Source organism: Gracilinanus agilis, chromosome 4, assembly GCF_016433145.1.
Source record: "Gracilinanus agilis isolate LMUSP501 chromosome 4, AgileGrace, whole genome shotgun sequence".
In the NCBI taxonomy this organism is placed as follows: domain Eukaryota; kingdom Metazoa; phylum Chordata; class Mammalia; order Didelphimorphia; family Didelphidae; genus Gracilinanus; species Gracilinanus agilis.
In genome coordinates this window covers 18,716,781-18,743,431 of record NC_058133.1, presented here as the reverse complement: position 1 = coordinate 18,743,431, position 26,651 = coordinate 18,716,781, and the positions used below count along the sequence as shown (strand labels likewise).

The following is a 26,651-nucleotide window of genomic DNA, read 5'->3' as shown; positions in this document are numbered from 1 at the left end:
TAAATATTGATGAAATCCTTTTGTTTCTCTCTGTGCCTTAAAATTCCTCTATTTTCCTGCTTCCTCCTTCCTTTGCCACAAGTTGTTAGAAGTAAAAAACCTCAGGGGCACCTAGCTCAGCTCATACCTGCATAGGCAGCCCCTCTACAATATCTTTGACAAGAGGCCAACTAGCCTCTGTTTGAGATAAAAGGTCCCCTGATTTCAAAAGGAGTCCACAACCTAATAAGAGAATTAGTGTAAATGATGGTGTATAAAGAAGACCTGTTCAGGATAAACTGAAGGATAATCTCAGAGGGTAGACACTAGCATTGAGTGGGGCTGGAGGTGGGGATCAAGAAAAATTTCTCACAGAAGGTTGGATGTTAGCTAAGACTTGAAGGAAGCCTGAGAAAGCAGTAGATGAAGATGAGGAGGGAGAGGATTCCAGGCAAGAGGAAATAAAGGTCGATGAAAAATGGCTGATGTGTGAAAAGCAGGATGGTGGCAATGCCACTGTTTATAAAATATGTGAAAGAGAGTAGGTTGTAAGGAGATTGGAAAGATAGGAAGGGCTTAGTTTATGAAAGTCTGTAGGACTTGAGACTTTTATATTATATCCTAGAGTAATAGGGAGCCATTGGAGATTATTGAATAAAGGCATGGCATGGGCAGACTCATGCTTTAGAAAAATCACTATTGGCAGCTAAGTGGGAGGTTGATCAGTATAGAGAGGACCTTGTGGCAAGCAGGTCAACCAGCAGGCTGTTGCAATAATCATAAAGCCTGTACCAAATGGTGTCAGAATCAGAGGAGAGAAGAGGATGGAGAGGAGAAAGGTCTTGTGTTTCCAATTGTATGTTAGACATTTCTATCAGGATATTTCCTCAGAACATTTTAATGCAGATAACTCTCATTATACATATTCAGCTCTAATCATTTTCCTGAGTTCAAGGATTCATCTCCATCTGTCTACTGAGTACATCTCTTTGGGCAGCCCATAGCCAAACTCAGTATTTCCAAAATGGAAATTATCATACTTCCTCCAAATTCATCCTTCCTTGCAATTTCCTTATTCCTGTCAAGATTGTGGTGATGTCTCCAGTCTCCCAGGTTTACAACTTTGGGGTCATTCTTGACACTTGTTTCTCTGTCACCCCACATATCCAGTCAGTCACTAAATATGGTCAAGTCTACTTTTATTACATGCCATCACTTAGCATGGTGTCTGGCCCATAATAGTCCTTTACTAAATGGTTATTGACTTGATACTTCTCATCTGTCTCCTTCATTCTAATCAAAGGGCCAATATTGTAACCAAAGACTTCATTATCTCTGACTGAGTCCAGTGCAAACATCCTTTAAATTAGTCTTTCTGCTATGATCTTTCTTCTTTCCAGTCCTGCCAACTTAATACACCTAAAGCAGAGTTCTGACTATTTTTTTTAATCTTTACCTTCTGTCTTAGTATCAGTTGTAAGACAGAAAAGCAGTAGTGGCTAAGGAATCAGGGTGAAGTGACTTGCCCAGAGTCACACGGGTAGGAAGGCCATATTTGAACCCAAGTCCTTCCCACTCCAGGCTCTATCCTATGCAAACTTCTGATTATTTCAACCACCTATTCAAAGAAGCTTCAGTAGTTACCCTATTTCATTTAGAAGATTTTTTTTAAATCTTCAACATGAAATTTCAAATTCCACCTCATTCAGCACCTTCAACTTGTTCTACATTACTCCTATTTGTACACTCACTGTTCCAATCAAACTGGCCTGTTAGCTATTTGGTTTTATTTAGATTTCATATCCTGCCACCATGCCTTTGTGTATTTGGTTTCCTATGCCTGAGATACATTCTTTTCCCAATTCTGCCTCTGAAGAGCTGTTGCTTCCTCCCAAAGAAAGATTTTCCTCCTCCTCCCACTTTTTAGTAAGTTAAAAGGGATTTCTGAGACCATTCAGTTCAACTCTTCTCATTTGAAGGAGGGAACTAAGACTCAGGAAAGATAAATAATAGTTTGCCCAAAGTCACATTGTTAGTTAAGTGCCCAAAACAGAATTTGAACCCAGGGGGTTTGATTTCAGATCTATTGTTTTCTTTTTTCCCACTGTACTACTTAACCGTTTATGTTTCTGGCCCGAGCTCCAAATTAATTATCTTTTTTCCCATTCTAGGCCCTAAGTATTAGTTTTGTTCCCTTCCTTCATTCTCTTAGATTATATCTGATTTATCAAATACTACCTCATATTACTACACTAGTGATAGTAGGAGGAGCATTGACTCACTTTTATAAAGCATTTACATTTGCACCAATGTGGAGAGAACACATAGGTTGGAAAAATGAGGTAGCAGGTGAATTTAACCAAAGGTACTAGGAGAAACATGGGATAGACGTATTACAAATATGCAATGGAAGCCAGAAGTTGGGAAACCAAGAAATCATTCATCCATCCATCCATCTATCCATCCATTCTTTCATCCTATGAATAATGTCCTCAGGCTTCCCTTTGAATCTAGCTCTCAGACCCTACATGAACTTGATTTGTCTTCTCTGGACCTGTTTCCTCATTTATAAAATAATTTGGACCAGACCATCTCTAAGATCTCTTTCATCTCTAAACCAATGGTCCTAAATGGCAAGGCACAGACAAATACACACAGATGACCACTGACTCTTACCCATGACTGTAATATACATTTTAGATCTTATTTTAATTTATTTATTTTATTTATTCATTAATTCTTATTATAATATTATTTAATTAATTTAATTTAATTTGTATTTTTAAATAAATTAACTTACTTAATTTATTAGGCATTAAACTCCTTGCTCTGTGGCAGGGATCACATGGCATTTTCTATTTGTTTACTGATTTTCTTCTCAGTTTTACAGCCAAACACAATTGCTCACATTGGTTATTCATACGTGTCCCTACAATGTGTGCACATGCACACACACACACACACACACACACACTGGAGCTGAGTTCTGCCCAGCAGGTGAAAAGTGACACTCAACAAGTAGAAATGTCAAGCTGCTGAGTCAGCATCGTTCCTGACGAGTTGATGGTTTCTCTTTGTTTTTTTGTTTGTTTGTTTGCTTTTGTTGTTGTTTTTCACACACACACACACACACACACACACACACCGGTCCAAAGTGGAGTCTTATTCAAATACTAGCCTTTTCACCAAAAGTTGCACTCAAGCCCCCAGCTGAAGGGATGCATTGTTGTCTGCTCTGACTGTTACGTCTGGTAAATAGCTGGTTGTCAGGACGACGGCAGAGAAGGTGGAGGGTCCTCGATAACCACATACATTCTTTAAAGAAAACATGATCAGAACAAATTCCAGCACGGGTTTCAGAAAGAACAGAAAACGGGGTCAGATGGCTCCTTCCTTTTGTAAACTCGATTTTGAAAAAGAAGGTGGGAGATACTTGGAACTGAAGTTGCTACTAGCATTAAAAAAATAATTTAAAAAATAAATCTGGAAATAAAGGCGGTCGATTTGGTGGCCATCATTTCAGCATAATGGTACAAGTAGTTTTGTTTTGTTTTTCATTTTTAGCAAAAGCTCCTCAGATGGCTCTCATGTGTAGTAGTTAGGACACTTTTCCAAAGCAGTAATCAGTAGCACAATATCCTATCTTAGATTTAGATCAAGAAGGGACATTACAGGCTATTTGGCCCAATCCTCTCATTTTAAAAGAAAATTTATTTAATTAATAATATCTTTATTTTTTTCTTCATTTTTTTGTAATTATCTCAGTCCATTCCAATTATCTTGAGCTGTTCTTTGTAAAAAAAAAAAAGAATAAAGAAAAGAAGGATAGTTCAGAAAAGTTAGCCCACCTCTTAAATTTTCTCATACATATTCATATTCATATTCAAACACACACACACACACACTCAACTTTCTGCACAGAAGTGGGAAGATGGGCTGGACTTTCTCTTCTCTGCAGTAAACTTCACCCTCGTATTTACTGAGGTGGATGGTATGCTATTTAACTTCCATGGAACATCAAAATCGTATAATATCCTTTGTTAAACTGAAGCAAACTCTCAAGGAGTATTCCTGTTTTCAGCTTGTTTCCATGGGCAAGTGAAAGATTGATTTTTCTATATGACGCCATAACATCTGGATGAAAATGGAAAAATCCGGGCAGTCATCCGGAACATATGTTTTGTCTACATGGCACGGAATGCCCAGATGTTTCTAAATACCCAGATGTTTGGCATCAAATAGGTGAAGTTTTGTGGGAGGAGTGAGGAAATTGTTCACTTTGGAGCCTTGATTCCCAATAGCCCTTAGACACTGAAAATTGTCAGAAGGTTTCCTCCCACAAAAAATAAATAAATAAAAATAAATAGAGCTTTGCCTGGGGCTGTCTTACCTACAAGACCATATGCATTTTTTTTTCATTGCTCAAACCAATTTTAGACATTCCCAACACTTGGTGTGTTGTCTTCCAGTAGCAGTAGTAGGGACCCTATACCAAGCATCTTGAAAATATTGAGCATCTTCACAGCCAAGGGTTTTCCTGATAAAATAAACATTTTTATCTGGAAGCAGACACTTTGGCCTTAAAATAGCACCGAGGACACCACCTCTGCACATTTCAAATGTGTAACTTTGAAAATGAACTAGAGAAAAGTGGACACAGAGAAGCAGGCAATATTTGAAAACCTGCACCATGAATATTTTACCTTCCTGCCTGCTTACTGAGTTTCTATTGGTAGAATGAACTGAACCTGGTTAGAATGCCCCTCTTACTTCCCCAGAAGCCTACAGGCATGTCTGTTGTATCTACCCAGTTGTTCTTCTCCTAGAGCATGCATTCTGATCTAAGCCAGATAAAAGAGCATGGGAAACTATCCCAAAATTAAAGCAAGGCAGGGTGATGTAGGAGGAAAAGGAATGATCCTTGGAGACTGGAGATTCAAATTGGAATCCTGGCTTCGAGCCTCCCTCATGATGGAATGATGGAGTAGCCTGATAAAACTTAATAAGCACTGGCTCTGAAATGAGATCTGAGTTCTTATGCTAAAGTTCTCATGTGGCTTTGGGTAGATCACTTTGTTAGCCTGGCTCCTGGTTTGCTCATCTATAAAATAAAGGAATTCAGCTCAATGATCCTGGACACCACTTCCACTTCTACAACTGTGATACCACAATTCTAAGTCATCTGACTTCACTGAACCTCATTTCCTCATCTGGAGAATGAAGATAGAAATATCTATGCCAGTAATGGTGAACCTATAGCACACGTGCCAAAGATGGCACACAGAGTGCACATGCGCCCTCCCCCCAGAGTTCCTTACTAGAAAGGCAGAGGGACTCGGGCAGAGATGCTCCCCTCCTCCTCTCTGCCGAGCTTGATGACATTTTTTCACATCACCCACCTCTCTGCCCAGAAGCCCAATGGGAGCACTTCCTCCCTCCCCTGTGTGTGGCAGTGAGTCTCTAAAAGGCTCACCATCACTGACCTATACTAAGTACTTCACTAGAATTTTGAGAGAAAATAATATTTCTTTAATATTAACACAGTATTTTTTTTAAAAAAGGAGTTATGAATTAGAGCAACCTGAATGACTCACCTAAGACTTTGAGAGTATAAGTGACTTGTGTCTGACTACAGAATTAAAAAGCACTGAGACTAGGTTTCTAGGCTTCGTGTTCAGTCTTGATCCTTAGCCAGTCATTTAACCTCTGTTTGCTTCAGCTTCCTTATCTTTAAAATGAGTATAATAAAAGCATCTACCTCCCAAGGTTGTTGTAATAATTGTAAAGAACTCGACATAAGATGTGGCACATAGTGACCAGTAAATGAATGTTGGTTATTATTACTTATTATTATATATTTATTTGTTTATTATTTATTTTTATACTTATATACTTATTTATATGAATATATTTATCATGTATAATTACTTATTATTATACTAAGAGTGGCTGTGATCCTAGGATTATGGACTTTAAACTGGAAAAGACATCAGATTTCATCTAGTCCAACCCCTTTGTTTTCTAGATGAGTAAATGGATGCTCAAAAAGACAAAGGATCTCACAGAGCTAGCAGTCCAACTCACAGCCCCCCAAACCTGGCAAACTTCTCACTAGACCAAACTACCTCCCATTTTAAAGCTACAGACTCCCTTTCTCCCTCCTCTTCCCAATATATTAATGGATGATCCCCACTCTTCTATCATAGTTCCTTTTCCCTCCCCTTCCCTCTTTTCTTTTCACTTTCTCCCCTTCCTTTCTCTTTCCAAACCTTTGATGACTTCCCATGGATTTAATTCAAACATTATAAGAACCAATAGTGGGATCATAGGTTAAGAGCTAGAAGGGATATTAGAGATCATTTAGCAAAACCCCTTCATTTTAGAAATGAGAAAACTTAGTCCTGGAAAAGGAGAAATGACTTGCCTAAGGTCATTTAGGAAATAAGAGACCAAAATTCTGTTTCCAACTCCAGTGCCTTTCCCCATGCTACCTCTCCAATGATAAGTGATAATGATAATTGATAATATTGGTATAAAATCAAAAGCACTGCCAATGTGATGCTATCAAAACATCTTTTTTTAATGATTATTAGTCGAAAGTAAAACCAGAACTCAAGTAGTTCTTCCTGAGAGAACAACTAAAGGAAAATGGGGGGGAAAATCAACTTTAAAGAATTCTGGATAATAAAGTATGGTTAATTTCCATTTCTTTGTAATTAGGTTCTAATCTGAGAAAGTCTGTTAACAATTGGAAAAGTAGCCTCAATGCCATCATTATTCTGTTTATGCATCTTCAGAGTCCCTTTTGCCTCTACGTTAAAAGATAAACTCCCCAGTTTGGTGTTTAAAGCCCTTCACCACCTGGTGCCAATCTATCTTTCTAGGGTAATTTCTCTATTCTCCCCTTGACAGTAGATTTGAAACCAAACACCCCACTTAATCCTGGGACATCTCCTACCTTGTGCCTTTTCCCAGACTGAGCTGGATGCTTGAAATGTACTCCTGGTCACTTCTGTCTCTTGGACTCCTGGGCTTTCTTCCAGGCTCTGCTGAAGTGCTTCCTTCTATGGAAAACATCTCCTAATACTCCTGGTGGTTAGTTATTTTTCCCTCCTCCTCAAATCATCAAATGACATACATCCATACATACACGCAAGTCTATATAAGTACACATGTACCTGCATATACACATGTACATATGTAGTATATAAATATATAATAAATATATAAAAGCATCTATATGTTCATAAATTTAGTAAATATATCATAAAATTTAAGTAAATTTATCATTCATGCATACATAGGTACCTATGTGTGCATGTGCATTTCTCTATACAAATTGCATCCCTCAAGAAAATGTAAGGCACTTGCAGGCAAGCCTATTTTTCTTTTCTTTTTGTTTTATAATCCTTAGTGCCTAGATCAATGCCCCATGCCTTAGTTTCTATATATCTATATCTAGTTGTTGTTCAGTTGTTTCAATAGTGTCCAACTTTTCATAACCCCATTTGGCAAACCACTCCAATATCTTTGCCAAGAAAGCGTTTTCTTGGCAAAGATACCGGAGTAGTTTGCCCTTTCCTTCTCCAGTTCTTTTGACAGATGAGGAAACTGAGGCAAATAGGGGTAGGTGACTTTTACAGGGTCAAATAACTAGTAAGTATCTGCAGCTAGATTTGAACTCAGTAAGATGAGTTGAAATCTAAGCTGGGAACTCTATCCATTGTACCACCTGGCTGTTCACACTTCTGCCACACTAGAGTCTGAAAGATTTGGCTTGATTGTATAAAACTGAATTCAGCTCCAACTCCACGTTTATTGGAGTATTCCAACACAGCTACTTCTCACAATACTGTATCATATTATTTATATAAGTGTATTCTTTTGTCTCTGTGTTATCCTAGAATAACCATAACGATGTAGGATGATCATCACACTGCTACCAAAACTGATATATTTATGGATGTATAAAGCAAACAAATAGGAGTAAGTGATCACTTTCCTCTTTCCTTTGACCAGTCTAAGTCTCATTTAACCCACCACAAGCCCTTGATGATTCCTAACTTGGTAAGAAGTTTTTTTCTGCGATGTTACAGGTTCAGGGTACCAAGCTGTGGAGATCCAATTTCCAGATTGCTCCAATCTAAAATCCAAGCCTGTTTCTGACCTCTCTGGGAGCTCTGATCCATGCCTACTTTCTGTCTTGGTCCTGACAAATACAGATCTGGAGTAAATAAGGTTTATTTAGCTGTGTTCCAGAAAACAAAGGAACCCTGTAATTCCTTAGAAGTATATGAACTGTACCCCACTCCATATCTCCCCTAAGGAAAATCACAATTCTGTTGACCCTCAGAATACATCTCTCTCTCTCAGCAATCCATATTTTTGCTGCTGACATCAGGAAAGAGGAGTGTGTGTGTGTGTGTGTGTGTGTGTGTGTGTGTGTGTGTGTGTGTGTGTGTGAAACCATTCCCTAAGTGCTCATTAGTCATAAATAATTGAAAAACAGGTAGGGAAAGATTTTGTGTAATAGTAGCCCCAATCTGGTGGTTGCTCTTCATCAGAGCTTCTGATGACTAGAATTGAAACCAAACTGGGAAAGGACTTTGGTTGAGGAGGGAACTTGTGAGCCACATGGACAACTGTGCCGTTGACCCCTGAAGGGGGTTAGGATATCTTTCTGCTTTAGGATTGGTGGCAGGTAAGAGCAAGACTGCGCTGACACCTGAATGGATACATAACTAACATTCTTTTTTTCTTCACTTGGGGCAAGTACTGCTGGTAGCCTGGAAGGAGAGAGGGGTAAACTCTTCTGGGTTGAGACTGTGAAAAGAGGAAGCAGGTCTGTTGATGATAAGGATCCTTCCACCACATCTAGCTCAAAAAGGACAGTGCATGAAGTGGACCTAGGAGAGCCCTATGCTCACTCTTTAAATTTTCTGTCTTGGAACACAGCCCAATGTTCCCACCCCAGTTATGACTTTTTACATTCATCTTCTAAACTTGATTTTAAATTGATCTTTCAGTAAATACCCGTTGCTACCTAAGACAGGGACTGCACTGTGAATATCTTCTCCAAGGCATCAAAATATCATTAGCCAGAATATTTTGAGAAAAGGAATATAGGGGTGAGTTTAATATTCTGTTTTACTTCAGATTAAACTGGAGTGCAGCAGAGAGGGAGTTCCATGAGATGGGAGATCCTGGGTTCAAAAATGGCCTCAGACACATCCTAGCTGTGTGACCCTGGGCAAGTCACTGCCTAACCTTTACTAGTCTTCTGCTTTGGAACTAATACTTGGTAATGATTTTAAGATGGAAGTTAAAGATTTTAATGAAAATTTTAGAAGATTAAATTGTAATGAAGTGGTGATGATAATGAGAATAAGGAGAAAGAAGAGAAGGAAAATAAACTGACACATCAATAAATGAAAAGTTATTTATTAATTGCGTACTATATGCCAGGCACTGTGGTTACAAATGCAACAGCAAGGTAGTCCCTGACTTCAAGATGTTTACATTCTAACATGAAGCCTTTCCTGAACAGCCTCCCCAAAATTACCTTGATAGAACCCTTATGAGCAGAGAGTATCATTTTCATTTTGGATTCCCCAGCGTCTAAAACAGTGTATTTCTTAGTAAGTGCTTTTGTAATGATTAGGGAGAGGAAGAAACATTTATTTATCACCTACTATATGCCAGTCTTATGCTACATGCTTTACAAATCTTATTTAATGCAAACAACAACCCATGTTGGAGCTATTATTAACCCTATTTTATAAATGAAGAAACTGAGGCAGACAGAAATTAAGTGGATTGCCATGTGTAAGAGAGGCTACTAAGTGTCTGAAGTTAGATTTAAACTCAGGTCTTCCTGACTTTCAGCAAGTTCTTAATTTTTTTTAAAGATTTCTATCAATTTATTTTATTTTTATTTATTTAATTTTAATTTTAATTTTGAATATTTTCCCCTAGTTACACATTTCATGTTCTTTCCTCCTTTCCAAGTCCCCTAAACCCCCTTAGCCAACACACAATTCCACTGGGTTTTATATGTATCATTGATCAAGACTTAATTCCATATTATTGATAGTTGGACTAGAGTTATCGTTTAGAGTCTTCATCCCCAATAATATCCCCATCAGCTCATGTATTCAGGCAGTTGCTTTTCTTATGTATTTTTCCTCCCACAGTTCTTCCTCTGAATGTGGGTAGTTTTCTTTCTCATAAGTCTCTCAGCCTTGTTCTAGATCCTTACATTGTTGCTAGTAGAGAAGTCTGTTATGTTCGATTGTACCACAGTGTATCAGTCTCTGTGTACAATGTTCTCCTGGATCTGCTCCTTTCACTCTGCATCACTTCCTGGAGGTCTTTCCAGTTCACATGGAATTCCTCCAGTTCTTTATTCCTTTGAGCACAATAGTATTCCATCACCAACAGATACCACAATTTGTTCAGCCATTCCCCTATCAAAGGACATTCTCTCATTTTCCAATTTTTTGCCACCACAAAGAGCACAGCTATAAATATTTTTGTACAAGTCTTTTTCCTTATTACATCTTTGGGGTATAATCCAAGCAGTGATATGGCTGGATCAAAAGGCAGATAGTCTTTTAAACCCCTTTGAGCATAGTTCCCAATTGCCATCCAGAATGGTTGGATCAGTTCACAACTCCACCAGCAATGCATTAATATCCCAATTTTGCCACATCCCCTCCAACATTCATTACTCTCCCTTGTTGTCATTTTAGTCAATCTGCTAGGCGTGAGGTGATACCTCAGAGTTGTTTTGATTTGCATTTCTCTAATTTTTAGAGATTTAGGACACTTTCTCATGTATTTATTGATAGTTTTGATTTCTTGATATGAGATTTGTCTATTCATGTCCCTTGCCCATTTATCAATTGGGAAATTACTTGATTTTTTGTACAATTGATTTAGCATCTTGTATATTTGAGTAATTAGACCTTTATCTGAGTTTTTTGTTATATTTTTCCCCAATTTGTTGTTTCCCTTCTTATTTTTGTAGCATTAGTTTTGTCTGTACAAAAACTTTTTAGTTTAATGTAGTCAAAATTATTTATTTTACATTTTGTGATTTTTTTCTAACTCTTGCTTGGTTTTAAAATCTTTCCCTTCCCATAGATCTGACAAGTATACAATTCTGTGCTGACCCAATTTACCTATAGTTTCCTTCTTTATATACAAGTCATTCACCCATTCTGAGTTTATCTTGGTATAGGGTGTGAAATGTTGATCTGGGCCCAATCTCTCCCATATTGTTTTCCAATTTACCCAGCAGTTTTTTTTTCAAATAGTGTTTTTTTTTTGTCCAAAAAGCTGGGTTCTTTGGGTTTATTGAAAACTGTCTTGCTGAGGTCACTTACCCCTAGTCTATTCTACTGATCCTCCTTTCTGTCTCTTCTGCCAGTACCATATTGTTTTTTTTGTTTGTTTGTTTGTTTTTCTTTTTTTTTTGTTGTTTTTTAAACCCTTAACTTCTTTGTATTGGCTCCTAGGTGGAAGAGTGGTAAGAGTGGGCAATGGGGGGTCAAATGACTTGCCCAGGGTCACACAGCTGGGAAGTGTCTGAAGCCAGATTTGAACCTAGGACCTCCCGTCTCTAAGCCTGACTCTCAATCCACTGAGCTACCTAATACCATATTGTTTTGATGACTACTGCTTTGTAGTACAGATTAAGATTTGATACTGCTAGGCTACCTTCCTTCATATTTTTTTTTCATTATTTCCCTTGCTATTTTTGGTCTTTTATTCTTCTAAATGAACTTTGTTATAATTTTTTCTAATTCAGTAAAAAAAGTTTTTTGGTAGTTTGATAGGCATAGCACTAAATAGGTAAATTAATTTGGGTAGGATGGTCATTTTTATTATGTTAGCTCGTCCTACCCATGAGCACTCAATGTTTTTCCAGTTGTTTAGATCTAGTTTTAATTGGGTGGATAGGGTTTTGTAGTTGTGTTCATATAATTCCTGTGTTTGTCTTGGCAGATAGATTCCTAAGTATTTTATATTGTCTAGGGTGATTTTAATGGAATTTCTCTTTCTAATTCTTCCTGCTATGATGTGTTGGAGATATATAGAAATGCTGATGATTTATGTGCATTTATTTTGTATCCTGCAACAAGTTCTTTGTTTATTGCTTCATCTAGCTTTTTTGGTTGAAGAAGAAGTAATGTCCATTCTGTTCTCAGCCTATTTCCTTTGCTTTCCCCAGACCTGAAGGTGCCACCAGGCACTGACTTATTATAGAGGAAGTGAAGGCAGAACTTCATGACTGAGAGATTGGGAAAAAGGGGGAAAAGTCATGGATAACTTGAACATGGATGCTAGGAAATGGAAATGTTATCTTTTAACTGATATTTTAATTCCAGTAGATTCCAGACTCCTTGAGAGCAGGGAATGGCCTTATATTTGTATTTGAATCGTGGATCCTTTGGCACTGTGCTTGGCATCTGGCTAGCCATAATAGATCCCTTTTCATTTGTGCATTTGTGTCCTCAATTCCTGTGTGTTGTTTCTCTCTTCTGTTTTAAGTAAAGTATAAATTACATGGGAGTTGGGACAGCTTCATTCTCATCTTTTATCTCCAGTGCCTATCATGGCGACTGGCACAGGATAAGCACTTAAAACACTTATGTTGTTTAATTAACTGATATCTAAAGTTGACCTGAGAACAAGCAGAAAATCCCAATGAATTGAATTTCTTTGAGGATTTATTATTCTTGAAAAAAGATAAACTTTTGTCATGATATTAAACTGAAAAGAAATTAGATATTTAGAGGAAAAGAGGAAAAGAGGAATTGGGAGTTCCAAGGATGTAACTGCTGAATTCCCCAAGGATGAGCCTTTTCTTGAGCTTCCTTTGCCTTAGCAGGTCCATAAAATAATAGCTACCAATTTCTCTCTTCTGTGCAATGACACACCAATGCTGAATTAATCTACCCACAATGGGTTGGAGCAGGTCATTCTAGTGCCCAAAGATTTCCCATTGCTACTTCTCCGGAGCCTGATTCTTTAGTCTGGATTTTAAGGTCTTCCTGGCCATCTGAGTCAAGAATAGTAGTAGGTAGAACATTGAGCCTAGAGTCTGGAAGACCTGAGTTTAAATACATCCTCAGCTACTTTCTAGCTTGGTGAACCTCAGCCAGGAATTAATCTCTATATATAAACCTCAGTTTCCTCATCTCTAAAATGACTAGGGTTTAAATTCTGGTCCCCTGAATCTAGATTCAGTAAACCACACTAATTTGTTCCCATATTTATGTAGATTCTTGTTCATTTATGTAGTATGTCCTTTTAGCCTGTGAGGTACCCCTCCATGAACCACTGACCCCAGGATCTCCTATGAGCTTCTTAGTAATTTCATCCATTTGATGCAAGGGAACCTTGACTATCTTGATAATTATTTAAGCCTCTCTTATGATGGGATCCCAATTCAAGGACTGGAGCTTCCCGTACTTTCTTGGTGCCTGAGCTTTCCTGGTCTCTGTGTTTGTGGATTATTTCCTAAATGCCTTTCTGCCTCCAGGATTCTGGCATCTATTTCTTGTTTCCATTCTACCTCCTGCCATTACACATTCCAGAACAAGTACTTGCTGGGATTTACTTTCAATGGAGAAGAAGAAAATTTACATACTCAGAAACAATACATAAGGACAAGGCAATCAGAATTGAAACACTATTCTTGGCTCCACTGGACAGCTCCCTGGGTAGGAGGGGCATAGGAGGGACAATTTGGAAATGAAGGTGATAGAAAGAAGAAACTGTCAATAAAAATGGAGTTAAATGAAATATAAATACAAAAGAACTCTCCAGGGAAGTCTAGCCAAATGACTTTTTCTTGCTCCTCCCACATAATCTCCATTCGCCATCATCAAGTCCTAGCCTAGAATGCACCCCCTTATTGCTTCCACCTCAGATTCAGTATTTCTTTAAGTAATAACTCAAGCACTGCCTTCTACAAGAATCCTTTCCTGGTCCTGCCAATTGCTAATGGCCTCCCAAACTAACTTGAATTTAATGCTTTGTGTATACTTTTCTTCAGTATGCCCCACTGCAAGTAGTGAATGTTTCATTTTTTATGCTTTTCTTACCCAGTAACAGAAACAATGCCTGGAACATAGTAGGTACTTAAAAATTATTGATTGATTGATTGATTGATTGGATGTTACAATACTTCTAGAAACTTAGTAGGAATATAGTAGGTACTTAAAAATTATTAATTGATTAATTGGATGTTACAATACTTCTCAGGTGTTCCATGGGCTGCAATTTCCTAGGCCCTATTGTCCCATGATTCACTATATCCCTGGATCTAAATCAAAAAGAAAGAAAAACGTCTTCTAGTTGGGCCAACAAGAATTTCTTAAATGCTTACTATATAGGAGGCTATATACTAAGTGCTAGGGAAAGAAAAGAATAACCAGCCTTTACTCTCAAGTAACTAAAAATCTACTGGTGGAGATAACATGCAAACAACTGTGTGCAGTCAAGATCTAGACATATCTTAAAAGTTGTCTCAGAAGGAAGGCATTAATATAAAGGGCTTTTTTTCAGAAGGACAATTTTAGCTAAGACATGAAGGAAAGCCAGGAAAACCAGACACATTGGTCCTCAACTTCATTTTGCTCCCATGGAGTAAATCCAGGAGAATGTAAGCTCACGGAGGGCGAGGATACAGGGACATTTCCAGGGCCTTCATTAGAAAGGCAATTGGTGGCATTGAATTCACATGGCAAAGATAAGAGGTGGCAGGTGGACAGCCCAAGTCTCCCTCCTATATTTCTTGTGATAACAGGTGATTTCAATGATGACTTCCAGGATATTGGATGTTTTGTTTTGTTTGGTTTTTTACTGGGGTGAACTTATGGGAGAATGTAGACAAGACAGAGGATGAATAGGCATGTATGATTTGGGATCTCTATCACTAAAGCGAACTTCCAGACTGATGATCTCAGCTTAGCTATGTTCCAAGAGTCAAGACCCTGGCACATAAGCAGAGAAAACTGCCCAGTCTTCAGGATCCCACGACTCAGTTCCTGGCAGGTCCAGGCAAGGGAGACTCTCCAGCCTACTGCCTGATGGAGCTCTGATCTCATCACTGTACTAGACAGAGAAATCAATCAACTTCACCCAGGTTTGGCTGAGGATATCATTGCTTTGGCCTGGAGTGGACATTGTACGGTCCAGTAGATTCCCTTTGACTGATGGAGGACTTCAGGTCATTGAAGCAAACAATGCCTTCTAAACCCTGATCAACCCCTCATCTTCCTTCTAATACCTAGACTCTGCTCCTACCACACTGGGCTGTGATACATGAGCTTTTACCTTATCTGACCAGGTATTAGGGAACCATCACTCTTCCCAGACACTTCCAAACCAAGATGTCTCCTTTCTGGTCATCCTCCACTCCCCTCTCTTAGCCTCTGTCTAGTTCCCCTTTATGTGTTGTCTTTGTTCACAGGAACTATCTTGCTTCCTATTTTTTGCATCCTCAGTAAGTAGCATAATGCCTGACACATAGAAAATGTTTAATAGTTTTTTTCTCCTTCCTTTCTTCCTTTCTCCTTCCCTTCATCAATTTCCTTCCTCCCTTCCTCCCTTACTTTCCTTCCTTCCTCCTTTCCTTCCATCCTTCCTTCTTCCTTCCTTCCTTCTTTCCTTCCTTTCTTCTTTCCTTCTATTCTTCTTTCCTTTCTTCCTTCCTTCTTTCCTTCCTTCCTTTATCTTTCTTTCCTTCCTTCCTTCTTTCCTTTCTTCCTTCCTTTTTTCCTTCCTTCTTTCTTTCCTTCCTTCCTTCCTTCTTTCCTTCTTTCTTTCCTTTCTTCCTTCCTTCCTTCCTTCCTCCTTTCCTGCCTTCCCCCCCCTTCCTTCTTGCTGTCTCTGATATGCAGAAATGGGCAGCCATTTTCTGTAGGTACAAAATAGCAGTTTACCACTTTGGGATACAGAACCTGGCAAAGCACCCCATGGCATATGCCAAGGTAACAGTTAAGGACAGGGTATAAATTGGGGTCCACAAACCCCTGAGACTTCACTTCTTTCTCTCATCACCTAGGGTTAGGGAGGAGGTGGTGGTAAACTGGGCCCCAGCAGGTTTGGGAGATTGGATCAGGCAGGCAGGTAGGGGCGACCTTCATTGCTAGCCAAATCAATACCTTATTGGCATAGTCAATAACCTTTAAATCAAGCAAGAGTGAACAGCTAACTTCAGTAAAACAACAGCATCTTACCCAGGAGCTTGACAGCCTCTGGGCTCAGCAACAAACAGCAACAGAGTTGAGATAGACCCCCAAGGACTTCTCATACTCTGCACCTTAGGAACAACTTGTGTTTTAGTGTTTTATTTAGTCTTTAATAAATATTCAGGCAAGATCATTTAGGGTGCCTTCACCAATTTTCCTTCTCCCTCTTACCTTCTTACCTCAGTTGGATAACAAATAAACCCAGTTTGATTCTAAAGCCTAAATAGTCTCTGAAAGCCAACTTCTTACTTTAGTAACAATAACTAGTTTCAAGCAGTCAGATGCAGGTAACATCTCTAACTGGCTATAGTCACTTCCAACTCAGTGGTAATCCTTCATTTCAACCTAAGATTTCAGGAACCTACATTCTACTACCTGGAAACTCCTACCAACTGCCTGGCTGGATTGGTTGCTATGGCTTATGGTTTAGCAAAGAATCTTCAGTTTAAAGAAGACTTAGCCCAGCTAGCATGGGAACAAAAACCTATACTCCCATCCTGCTGTGGCTGGGGTCTCTCCTATTTGAGCAACCATCACTAACATCCTGAGCCCCCTACTGCTCTTAACACTTCCTGCCTTCCTTCTTCCCTTCCTTCCTTTTCCCATCCCTAGACTGTCAGACAGGAAAGGGACTTCCGTGGCCATCTAGTCAATATGGAAAGGAGTGCCCCCATAATGTGCCCCACAAGTGGTCCCTTTCTTACTGCATGGAGACTACTGGCAACGTACTTAATTGATTGAACGTGCACAGCAAACCTACAGCAACAAATGTTCTTACTATAATAAAACTTACCAGGTGGCACCATTAACTATCTTAGGGTCTTCCACTGTGTTGCTGAACCATCTCAACCACCAGATCACCAAAGTTCATCCCTAGGAAGAACTAAGCAACTAAAAATAATGTTACCTAGGAACCTACAATTTGCTGCCCTGTTGACTCTTCTCCAACTCCATCTTTCTTCCTCTTTTTCTGAGAACTATAATCAAATAAGCATAGCTATTGACTCCATAAAGAATGTGTGAGTGTGTCTTGCCATCTTGTGACTTCCCAGCCAAAACTCCCTCCCCTAGACATTTGCTTATTTAGATTTTCTTCTCTCACTGGGAAATAGCTCCTTGTGGGCAGGGACTATTGGGCCTTTTATATTTGTATTTTGTATTCAGGTGCTTGACATATACTTAACAAATACTTTTCGTTCATTTATTTATTTATTTATTTCATTCAAATCTTGCCTCTGACACTTATTAGTAACCATCATAAAGTCATTTAAGTTTTTGATTCTGTTTCCTGGCCTAAAAATGGAGATAATAATAATAATAATAATACCTGTAGTAACCTCACCAGATTCAGGGGAGGTTTGTTTGAGGTGATCTTTTATTCTCAGGATTTACCACTTATTGATTCTATTGCTTTGATGGTGGTGGTAGGGGCAAAGAGAAAGAGAACAAGCATTATTTATTAAGTTCCTAATTTATGCCAAACACTGTGCTAAAGTACTTTACAAATATTATCTCATCCAGTCTTCACAATGACCCTGTGAGGTATATGCTATCATGATTCCCATTTGACAATTAAGGAAACTTAGGCAGACAGAGGTTAACTGACTTGTCCAGGATCACACAGCTAATATGAATTCAATTCTTCTTGGCTACTACAGAGGACTCCACCCTCTCTGCATTGTTCTACTTGGTTATTTGGGGCATTCTTTCTGTATAAAGTTTCCCCATTTGTAAAAACAGATGGTCATAACAGAAAGTGTTTGAGGGCCCTGTCAGCCCTCAAAAATGATCTTATTGTTGGACAGCATCAAAGTTCTATATTACTTGTTAATTATTTGATATTTCTTCAATAGAGTGATATAATCCCTACTATTTTCAGAGGAGAGAGACATAAAATAAATGGCTTTTACTTAGAGCTCATATTGGGGAACTTGATAAATGAGTCCTAACCTGTCCCATTACTTCACGTGTATACATTTTTCCTCCCAAAGTTAGACTGTACCACCAACCAAGATCAAGGGTAAGGCCTTCATCTTCCACAGTTCCCAACACAGCCCAGGCTCAGTAGGAAAGCATTCGCTACTATAACTTCTGGACCAAATTCTTAACTATTTCCAGGCTCTGATGCCTTACTTAGCCCAAGGATTGAAGATATTCCTTCTTTTCATTCTGAAAAAGACCCTTTTTGTAATTGTGTAATAGAGAAACAAATAGACCCCCTTTCCTTTAGCAGGAAATGATTCCAAAGGTTGGCTTCCCCCAGTTCCCTATCACTACAAATATATGCCCCACGGGAAGAGTATTGTTTGTGTGTGTAGGAGTGTTTAAAGGAATATTTATTTAACATTAGTCTCATAAAGGATTTTAGAACTGGATGAGTTTCATTAAGCGTATTATGAGTTTCCTAGGAATGGAATTTCCCATATGTTTGAGCTGCCCTACCTGCCTGTAAAGAGTTCTGAAGTTTGATGTTCAGATCCTTGGAGACTCATACCTAAGTCTTTAGCTGAAGCAACTGGACTTCACTGGTTTACTGAGAGGCATTGTCATACGGTGGAAAGGTCTAGACTAGCAAGCCTATAAGTGAAGTTCAAATCCTCCCTCAGCCACTTACTCACTTTAAGACTTTGGCCACATCAATTCCTTTTCCTCACCTCTAGAATGAAGGAGTAAGATTCTTTCTAAAATTCCTTCTTGTCCTCAATTCATGGGTGTTTTTTAGGTCTGGGGAGGAGAAACATTCTATATCCAGCACCAATATGAGAGAGGTCAATATTGCCGAGGGAAAAAAATCATGACACCATTTTTCATTTGTTCATTTGACCTTTCTTGTGTCTGTCTATCCAGGAACCCAAGTGGTGTCTCCTGGAGATTCTCTTGGCAAAGGTCTCACCCCAGAGCCTGCTAAGGAACTGGGCCTCCCCGCCGGGATTGCTGTGGGAGCATCGCTTATTGACGCTCATGCTGGAGGACTAGGTATTTATTTTTCATATGCTTTGCCTGTACTCAAGAAGAACAAGCAATCAGTTCAAAAATGGCATTTTAATTTTAATTTAAGAAGTGGTCTCCATGCTTCTTTAGCAAACCACAGAGACTTTGTTATTGGAATTAAGAATCTTCTAATAATGCAGGTTTGGGGATAAATTCTTATTAAACTGTGCAGAATTGAAAAATGATTTTAATTCTGTTTTGCTAAGACCTAGTCAATCTAGATTTTATATTCTCTTTCCTCATTCCTTCCCCCTTGTAAGGTGGTTTCAGAAGGGAAGGTCCAAATGATATAATTCAATTCTGATTATATCATCAATAGCCAATCAGAAGAAGGTATACTTATCTTGAATGATTGCTTGAGGTTTTGCTATGTCCTCTTGTTCATTTTTCTAAAAGATCCTGTCCACTCATTGGTCATTGACATACCATTGACCCCATTTATTGGTAATTGCTAGCCTTACTGATAAATGGATCATGCTCAGAACTTTGTCTCTCAGAATTTCTCTCCCTGAGGTCTAATTTTATCTCTTGATATCCTTCACTGAAAACTTATTCTGCTGCTTCATTGTGGGTTGAGAAAACTCTGGATTATTGAAGTCCATGTCAGCAGATAAGATAGCCCATCCTGATAGAGCCTATGAAACCAAAGAGATTTCAAGTATAAGCCCAGTGAGAGACTCTCTACTCCGGATATTCAAGTAGAAACTTAGAAAAGTTGGGAGCTGCCCATCACATGATTGGCTATAAGTTGTCGATCTTATGGGTCATTGCAAATATTGAAGATTATCTTTGAAGGCGGTCATATAAAGGCTATAAAAGGTATAAGTGAAGGGACTGTTCACTCCAATATTCCAATAATCACAAAGGAAAAAAAATTAAATCATTCCTGTCTTCAAGGGTGGGTAGACAATATGTGCACATTTACATATACAAAATCAATAGAAGATCAGTGAGGGAGGAGTCAACACTAGTAACTAGGAGTCGGGATAGGAGTCAAGAAAATCTCATCAAAAAGATAGTTCCTGGACATCATCTTGAAGACAATAATATTTAAAAAATAAAAAAAAATTGTAAAAAGAGAAGGCAACATCTTGAAGGCAACAAGGGTTTCTAAGAAGCCGATGTAAGGAGGGAATGCTTTTCAGGCATGGAACAGTCAATTCAAATACCCAGAGACCAGGCACTGAGGGTCATGTGAGAATAAAATATGGAGTAGAAAATACTAATTATAAAATATAAAATGATAAGAAAAAGAAACCAAGGAGCTTACAATCTCCCCTAATAGAAGACTGAATGCACTATAAATACAGAGAATCAAAACAGAAAAGCCATAGTAGAGAATCAGGCCAGAGAAAAAGTCAAGTAGTTTTATTGTTCAAAGGATAGGTCTAGAAGGGCATGATGCTATACTGTTTGGGGAGGGGTTTGTGGGGAAGTGATGCTGGAAACACCTTCTGAGGATGTTCTGCTAACTGGCAGGATGTTGAAGACAGGAATAAACATCCCCTTCCCAAAGGTGAGAAATTAGCAGTGTATAAACATCAGATAGTTGATGTCTGGCTTAAGTAAAAGGATGAGGAAAGAATAGAATCTTGGTGTGGCTCAATCTTCTAGTCCCAGATCCTAGTTCCAGAATCTTGGGAAGACAGACAGAATAAATAGAAAAGCTTTGGTACTATTCAATCATATGAAGAAAGGATGAAGAACAATTTAATGATGAACAAAAAATGCTGAAAGGGCTGGTCTTGTAGTCTCTCTTTTGTTCTCTCATGACAATTTTCTCATGTTCTCTAAGTCATAATTCTTCATATTTGTGACCTCCCTTCTCCAACCCCACTCTACCCAGTTGAAAAAAAATGATATTGCTAAAATATAGATCTAAGCTGGCCATATTATGCCCTGCCTCAGTACCATCTAATGGTTCCTCATTGCCTCTAGGGTACATTAATCAATTAATCAACAAGTATTTATCCAGCACCTCCTGGATTACCAGACACTCTACTTGGAGCCAAGGGTATAAGTATAAATTAAATGATCCAAAGACAGCCAAGTGGCACATTGCATACAGGATTGGACCTGGAGTCAGGAAGACCTGAATTCAAATCTTTTCTCAGACACTCACTGGCTATGACCCTGGACAAGCCACTTAACCTCAGTTTGCCTCAATTTTCTAAAATGCAAAATGGAGATAATGATTGCACCTTAACTCAAAGGGTTGTTGTGAGGATTCAGTGACATCATATTTGTAAGGTACTTATCATAGTGCCTGGTACACAACAGATGGTATATTAATAATTATTTGTTCCCTTCTCTTTCCCTCATTCCTACTTGTAAAGAACTTAGATTCTAATGAAGATAACAATAAATATATGTATCTGTGTGTGTATATATATATACATATATACTCATGTGTACATATGTATTATTCATAGAAATAGAATATATACAAAAATATTAAAAGTCTAAGTTTGGCTACAAGTACTTTGTGTAGAAGGTCATTAAAAGTTGGAGGAAGAAAGAACCTCTATGAGAATCAAATATAAGCCTTTAGCTTTCCAAATCTCATCTAACCTGACCTCAATCTACCTTTCTAACCTCATTGGGTCATGAAATCCTTGCTGTTCATAACCCGTTTAATAATGCCATTTATATAGCTCTTACTATGTGACAGACATTGTGCTAAGCTCTTTACAAATATTTCATTTGATCTTCACCACCACCCTGGGAGGAATGTGCTATTATTTTCCCATTTTACAATTTGGAGAAACTGAGGCAGACAGAGGTTAAGTGACTTGCCCAAAGTCACACAACTAATAAGGGTCTGACGTTAAATGGAACTCAGATCTTCCTGACTCTAGGATCAACATTCTCTGCACTGAGGCGTCACCTGGAACCTTACACTTGACACTTCTGTCTGTCTCCTTGCCTGGAAAGAACTTCCACTCAACTTGTACATCTTAAAAATCGTTGTTTCCTTCCAAACTCAACTCACATGAAGCCTTTTCTATGATATTTTGTCTGATACCCATGCCATAAGTGGATGCCCTACCAGAAAATTTCCTGTATATTTATTTTAAATATTCTAAATTTGGTTTAAAGTCTATATGTTTATTTCTATCCATGATGTCTCTCTGTGATGTTCTGTAGGGCACAGATCCCTTCATGTTGTCTTTATGTCACTGGCATCTAGCACAATGCCTCACATAGAGTAGGTGCTTAACAAATGCTTATTGCTCATTTAATGTATATTATTTCCCTACCCCAAAACTTGAGCATCTTCAGCCCTTCATGTTCTGGCTATAAGCTCTCTTTCCATATTTATTATACATGACTTCCCTTCACGAACTCTGTGCTCCAACCAAAATAAGCTATTTGCTGTTGTCCACATAAGATGTGCCATGTCCTCTTTCCAACCCTCTGCAAAGACACACACACACACACACACACACACACACACACACACACACACACACACANTTTCATGTAATATATTGAATATGAAGTTGGTATAGTCTAACTGATCTGCTTTAGACGTTGTTTTTATGAGACTAGAGGACTCTAAAACTTCTAGCAAATGTTCAGCAATTTTCTCCCATTTGTTATCCTTTGAGTGTCTATAAATCATCTGGGCTAAACTAGACTTGAACCCAAGATCTCTTTATTTTTCATAATCTTTTTCTTTTATAAAGTTTGCAAATGAATTTGCATTCTATAGCAGAGTTTCCCCTAGTTATCATGTTCCTCTGCTGATTAAGATTATGTCCTAATTAGATCACTTTGGGGGCTCTTTTAGGAAAGCCTAGAATGAGAAGACCAAAACCTAGTCAGTCCATCCATAAATATATAGACCCACTCTCCTAGGCACTGGAGGTATGAATACAAAAAAGAAACCTTTTCTGTCCTCAAGAAGTTTCCATATTAACCATGGAGACTGTAATTATAGAAGCATATGTAACTTTTATGGTACTGGGGAGGGAGGAGAGGCACCAGTCAGTGATGGGATCCATGACATCATGATGGTCTGCCATGTTCAAAGAAGGAGGAGAAAGACTTCTTTAGTGATCAAATATCCAAAATTAAGGCATACTTTGCTCCTGCACTACCAGTCCATTACTGAGTCTGGCCACAGATAGATAGAAGATGGCAAGAAGATAGAAGGACCTTTGTTTGTGCTCAGAGAGGAAAGGGGAGGCTACAACCTTGTCTCCTGCTACTGCCAGAATTTCCAAAACTTATGAAATCAATGAGTAAATGATTCCAGTTCTGTTCTCAGTTCCTGCTACCCAGATGTCTGAAAAGACAATAACAAAGTTCTTTTCTATATGCACCTTGTACCTTTCTTGAAGGAATCACATCAACATATCCCCTGTGAAGGGAAGACATTGAAGACATCTTCAATAAATTCTTGTTGAATGAGGGAATGAACGAATGAATGAAAGACTACTTGGGAAGAAATGGCTGCCATTTCATTCTAAGAAGTGAGACGCTCCAGCCTCTGCAGAGAAACCTGGATGAAACAGGAAAGCAGTGATGTTTCTCATTGAGTCATGTCTGGATCTGAAAATGGGTCTACCACAAAGACTCAAGTTCTACATCCTCCCTGCTTCCTCTGCATGACAAGTTTTCAGCCAAGATCTAACCTCACACTGAAGTTCTTCATGTGCATGTGTTTGATTCCAGATTTCTCCTTCTTTGCCAAAATATGGAACTGGCTACAATCAATGCTGAGGCAGCTGAGCCTGAACCTAGATAAGGATTGATTTTAGATAAGATTTTGGGGCAGGGGTGATAAAAGAATAGACATAGCCAGGCTGGCAAGGAGCCAGGTAAAGATGACTTTGCAATAGTGAATGGTCAAGAGTCTCCTCTTCCTCTTTTCTACTCTTTTCAAAAGGAGTCATTTGCTATGGAGCTGCCATATCAGAATCAGTAAGCAGGGTCAGGTACTCAAGTGTGTAGATTTTCTTGGATAGGTTATTGTTGTGTTTTGTTTCTTTGTTTTGTTTAACCATGAGCCTAGGATCCACATATTCCAATATTTGGTCCTCAATATTTCTTTCTTCTCTTCACTGTCCTTCCTTCCTTCATTCCTCCCCTTTAATTCAGCACAATTGAATAATATGCCTTCCATCTCTAAAAGGGAAATTCCCACTCAGTCTTGCCTATGTATCTGCATTTTAAATAAAACATATTAAACATCTTGGATTTGAATTGGCCAGTGAGCTTGTCACTTTAAATAGATTAGATGCAGAAGTGAACATGTAGAAGAAAATAAAACCTCTGGAGTCTTGGAGGTTTCTCACACCCTAGCAGTGAAGGATAGAAGAAAATAGGTGTTGGGAGATAGGGGGAAAGTGAGTAGATAATGCCTCTGATATTTCTTTCCCCTCTTGAAAGAGAAGAGGGAGAGGAAAGAGCTGTCACTTTCTTTCCTCTTGGCACTTGCTTGATTAGCAATGCAGAATTTTCTGGGTCCATGGCTTACATTCAGATTTCTCTGACATTCCCAGATCTGAATGATCAGCCAGTCTTGCATGAATACATTCACCACCTCTACCAAGTTGAAAAGGATCTAAGTGTAGCTCAGACGTCTTCCAGTCATTCCACAACAGTTCGTCAGCGTCAAGCTCTTTGATCAATCTTTTCCACTTCTTCCTATAAGAGCCTCCAACATAACAATCAGTGTAAACTTCGGGGCTTGGGAATTTGGGTAAAGCAATCCAGTGATGTCCAGGGATAGACGTGTTGGACCAGAAAGGTTAAGGTGATAAGTGGGTGTCTGGGACAGTCCATCCAGGAACAACTGCCGAAGTAGATCAGTTGTGATCATGGTTCCAGAACTTGTGTAGGGAAAGCAGGAGAAGAAAAAAAGGGTCCATGTATTGGTAAAGAGGCTGTGGATGAGGAGACAGTTGGAAACGAGGGGATGAAGTAAAACATGCCTAGAGTTTTCCTGAAATACCATTTTGGAAGAGACATAATTCTGGTGATGAATCTTTCTGTAGGTGGCAACACTACACTTAGACCCTTTCTAGCTTGGAGTTTTTATGCAATGGTGTTAATTCATTCAAGGAGGTTTAAAGAATCTAGTCACCCTTCGTTTTCATTGTGTCAACCATGAATAAAAGTTCTTACCTAATAAAGGTAATTACTTTTAAGCAGGTAGGTAGATTTACTCCATAGTAGTACATAGCTATACATCAATGACCCCTAAGTGTTCTTCCCTTCACAGTTAGGCTTTTTCCTACCTTACTAGTCTTATACCTTACCCCCTCCAAGAACGCTACAATTCAGTTATGCTGACAGACTTGTTCTTCACACATGATACATCATTTCCTGACTCCTTGACTTAGCACTGTCTGTCTCATCGTACTTGTGATGGTGTCTCTCCCTCCTCACCTACAGTTCTTAAATTCCTCCCATTTCCCCCAGACTCACTTCATTTGGCCTTCAGTGGGAGCCCTTTCCCAATATACCTCTCCCTACCCCAGTGCTTTCCTTTTGAGATTGTCTTCCATCTCACCCCATATGTATACTCTGTAGATACCTTGTATGCACCTACTTGTTCTTTTATCTTTCACTTTCAAAGAGGAACAAGGGCATCATGGGGGAAGATCTTGACTTGCTCATGAATTGGATTTAAGTGAGGCAGAGCCACACAAAGTAGCTTTGTACATTTAGTCTCCCCTATCAGAATGAGAGCTCCATGTGCCTAGGGATGAGTTTTGCTCTTCTGTTTCTTTCTGTATTCCCAGAAATTAGCACAGTGCTATAATAATAGTACCTAATTATTGTCATTGAATGACTTAACAATTCAGATTTTTTGTCTCTTTTTGTTTGTCAAGGACTTAGCACAGATCCTAGCATGTAGCATGTGCTTAATATTTAGTGATTGACTGACTGAATAAATGCTTGTTGAATGACTTGCCCAAGGTTAGAGAGACAATTTCTGGTAGAAAAGGGAATTAGAACTTGTTTCCCAGTCATAGGCCAGCAACCTGCCTACAGAATATTGCTACTTTTCTTCTTTAACTTATCTATAGGACTTACTTTAGCTGCTGAGATGCTTTCAGTTCTAAATTCCATGATTACATCACTATTCATCTTCTAAAAACTTCTAGTGCAAAGCCTCATTATAATTACTAGCTAGAATACAATATCATATCTCCTTAGGCCCAAGCAATATCCTCCTCTTCAGCTTTAGGGAGGTAATTTTAGATTTTTTAAAAAAGTTCTGAGTAAAGCAGCTATGACTTGAACCAGCAGTTAGGAAAAAAATCTTAACATTTTGGCAGAGATTGGTTTCTTTGCCTTATTTTACATTTGTATCTAAGGCTAACCCTGGTCTCTTTGTGGTTGAAGTAAAATTTAATTTGCCAAAAAATGTTGGGTAAGGAAACAACAGGTTATATTCTT

The 26,651-nt window shown here is 38.7% G+C and overlaps 1 protein-coding gene across 1 annotated transcript in view; it reads left to right on the top strand.

The window, feature by feature from the left end:
• FGGY (FGGY carbohydrate kinase domain containing) overlaps positions 1-26,651 on the top strand; it is a 572,506-nt gene that overhangs the window by 325,504 nt on the left and 220,351 nt on the right. Inside the window, exon 7 of the mRNA XM_044673617.1 lies at positions 19,092-19,220. Coding sequence (XP_044529552.1) covers positions 19,092-19,220 — 129 coding nt within the window. The remainder of the gene's footprint in view (positions 1-19,091; positions 19,221-26,651) is intronic.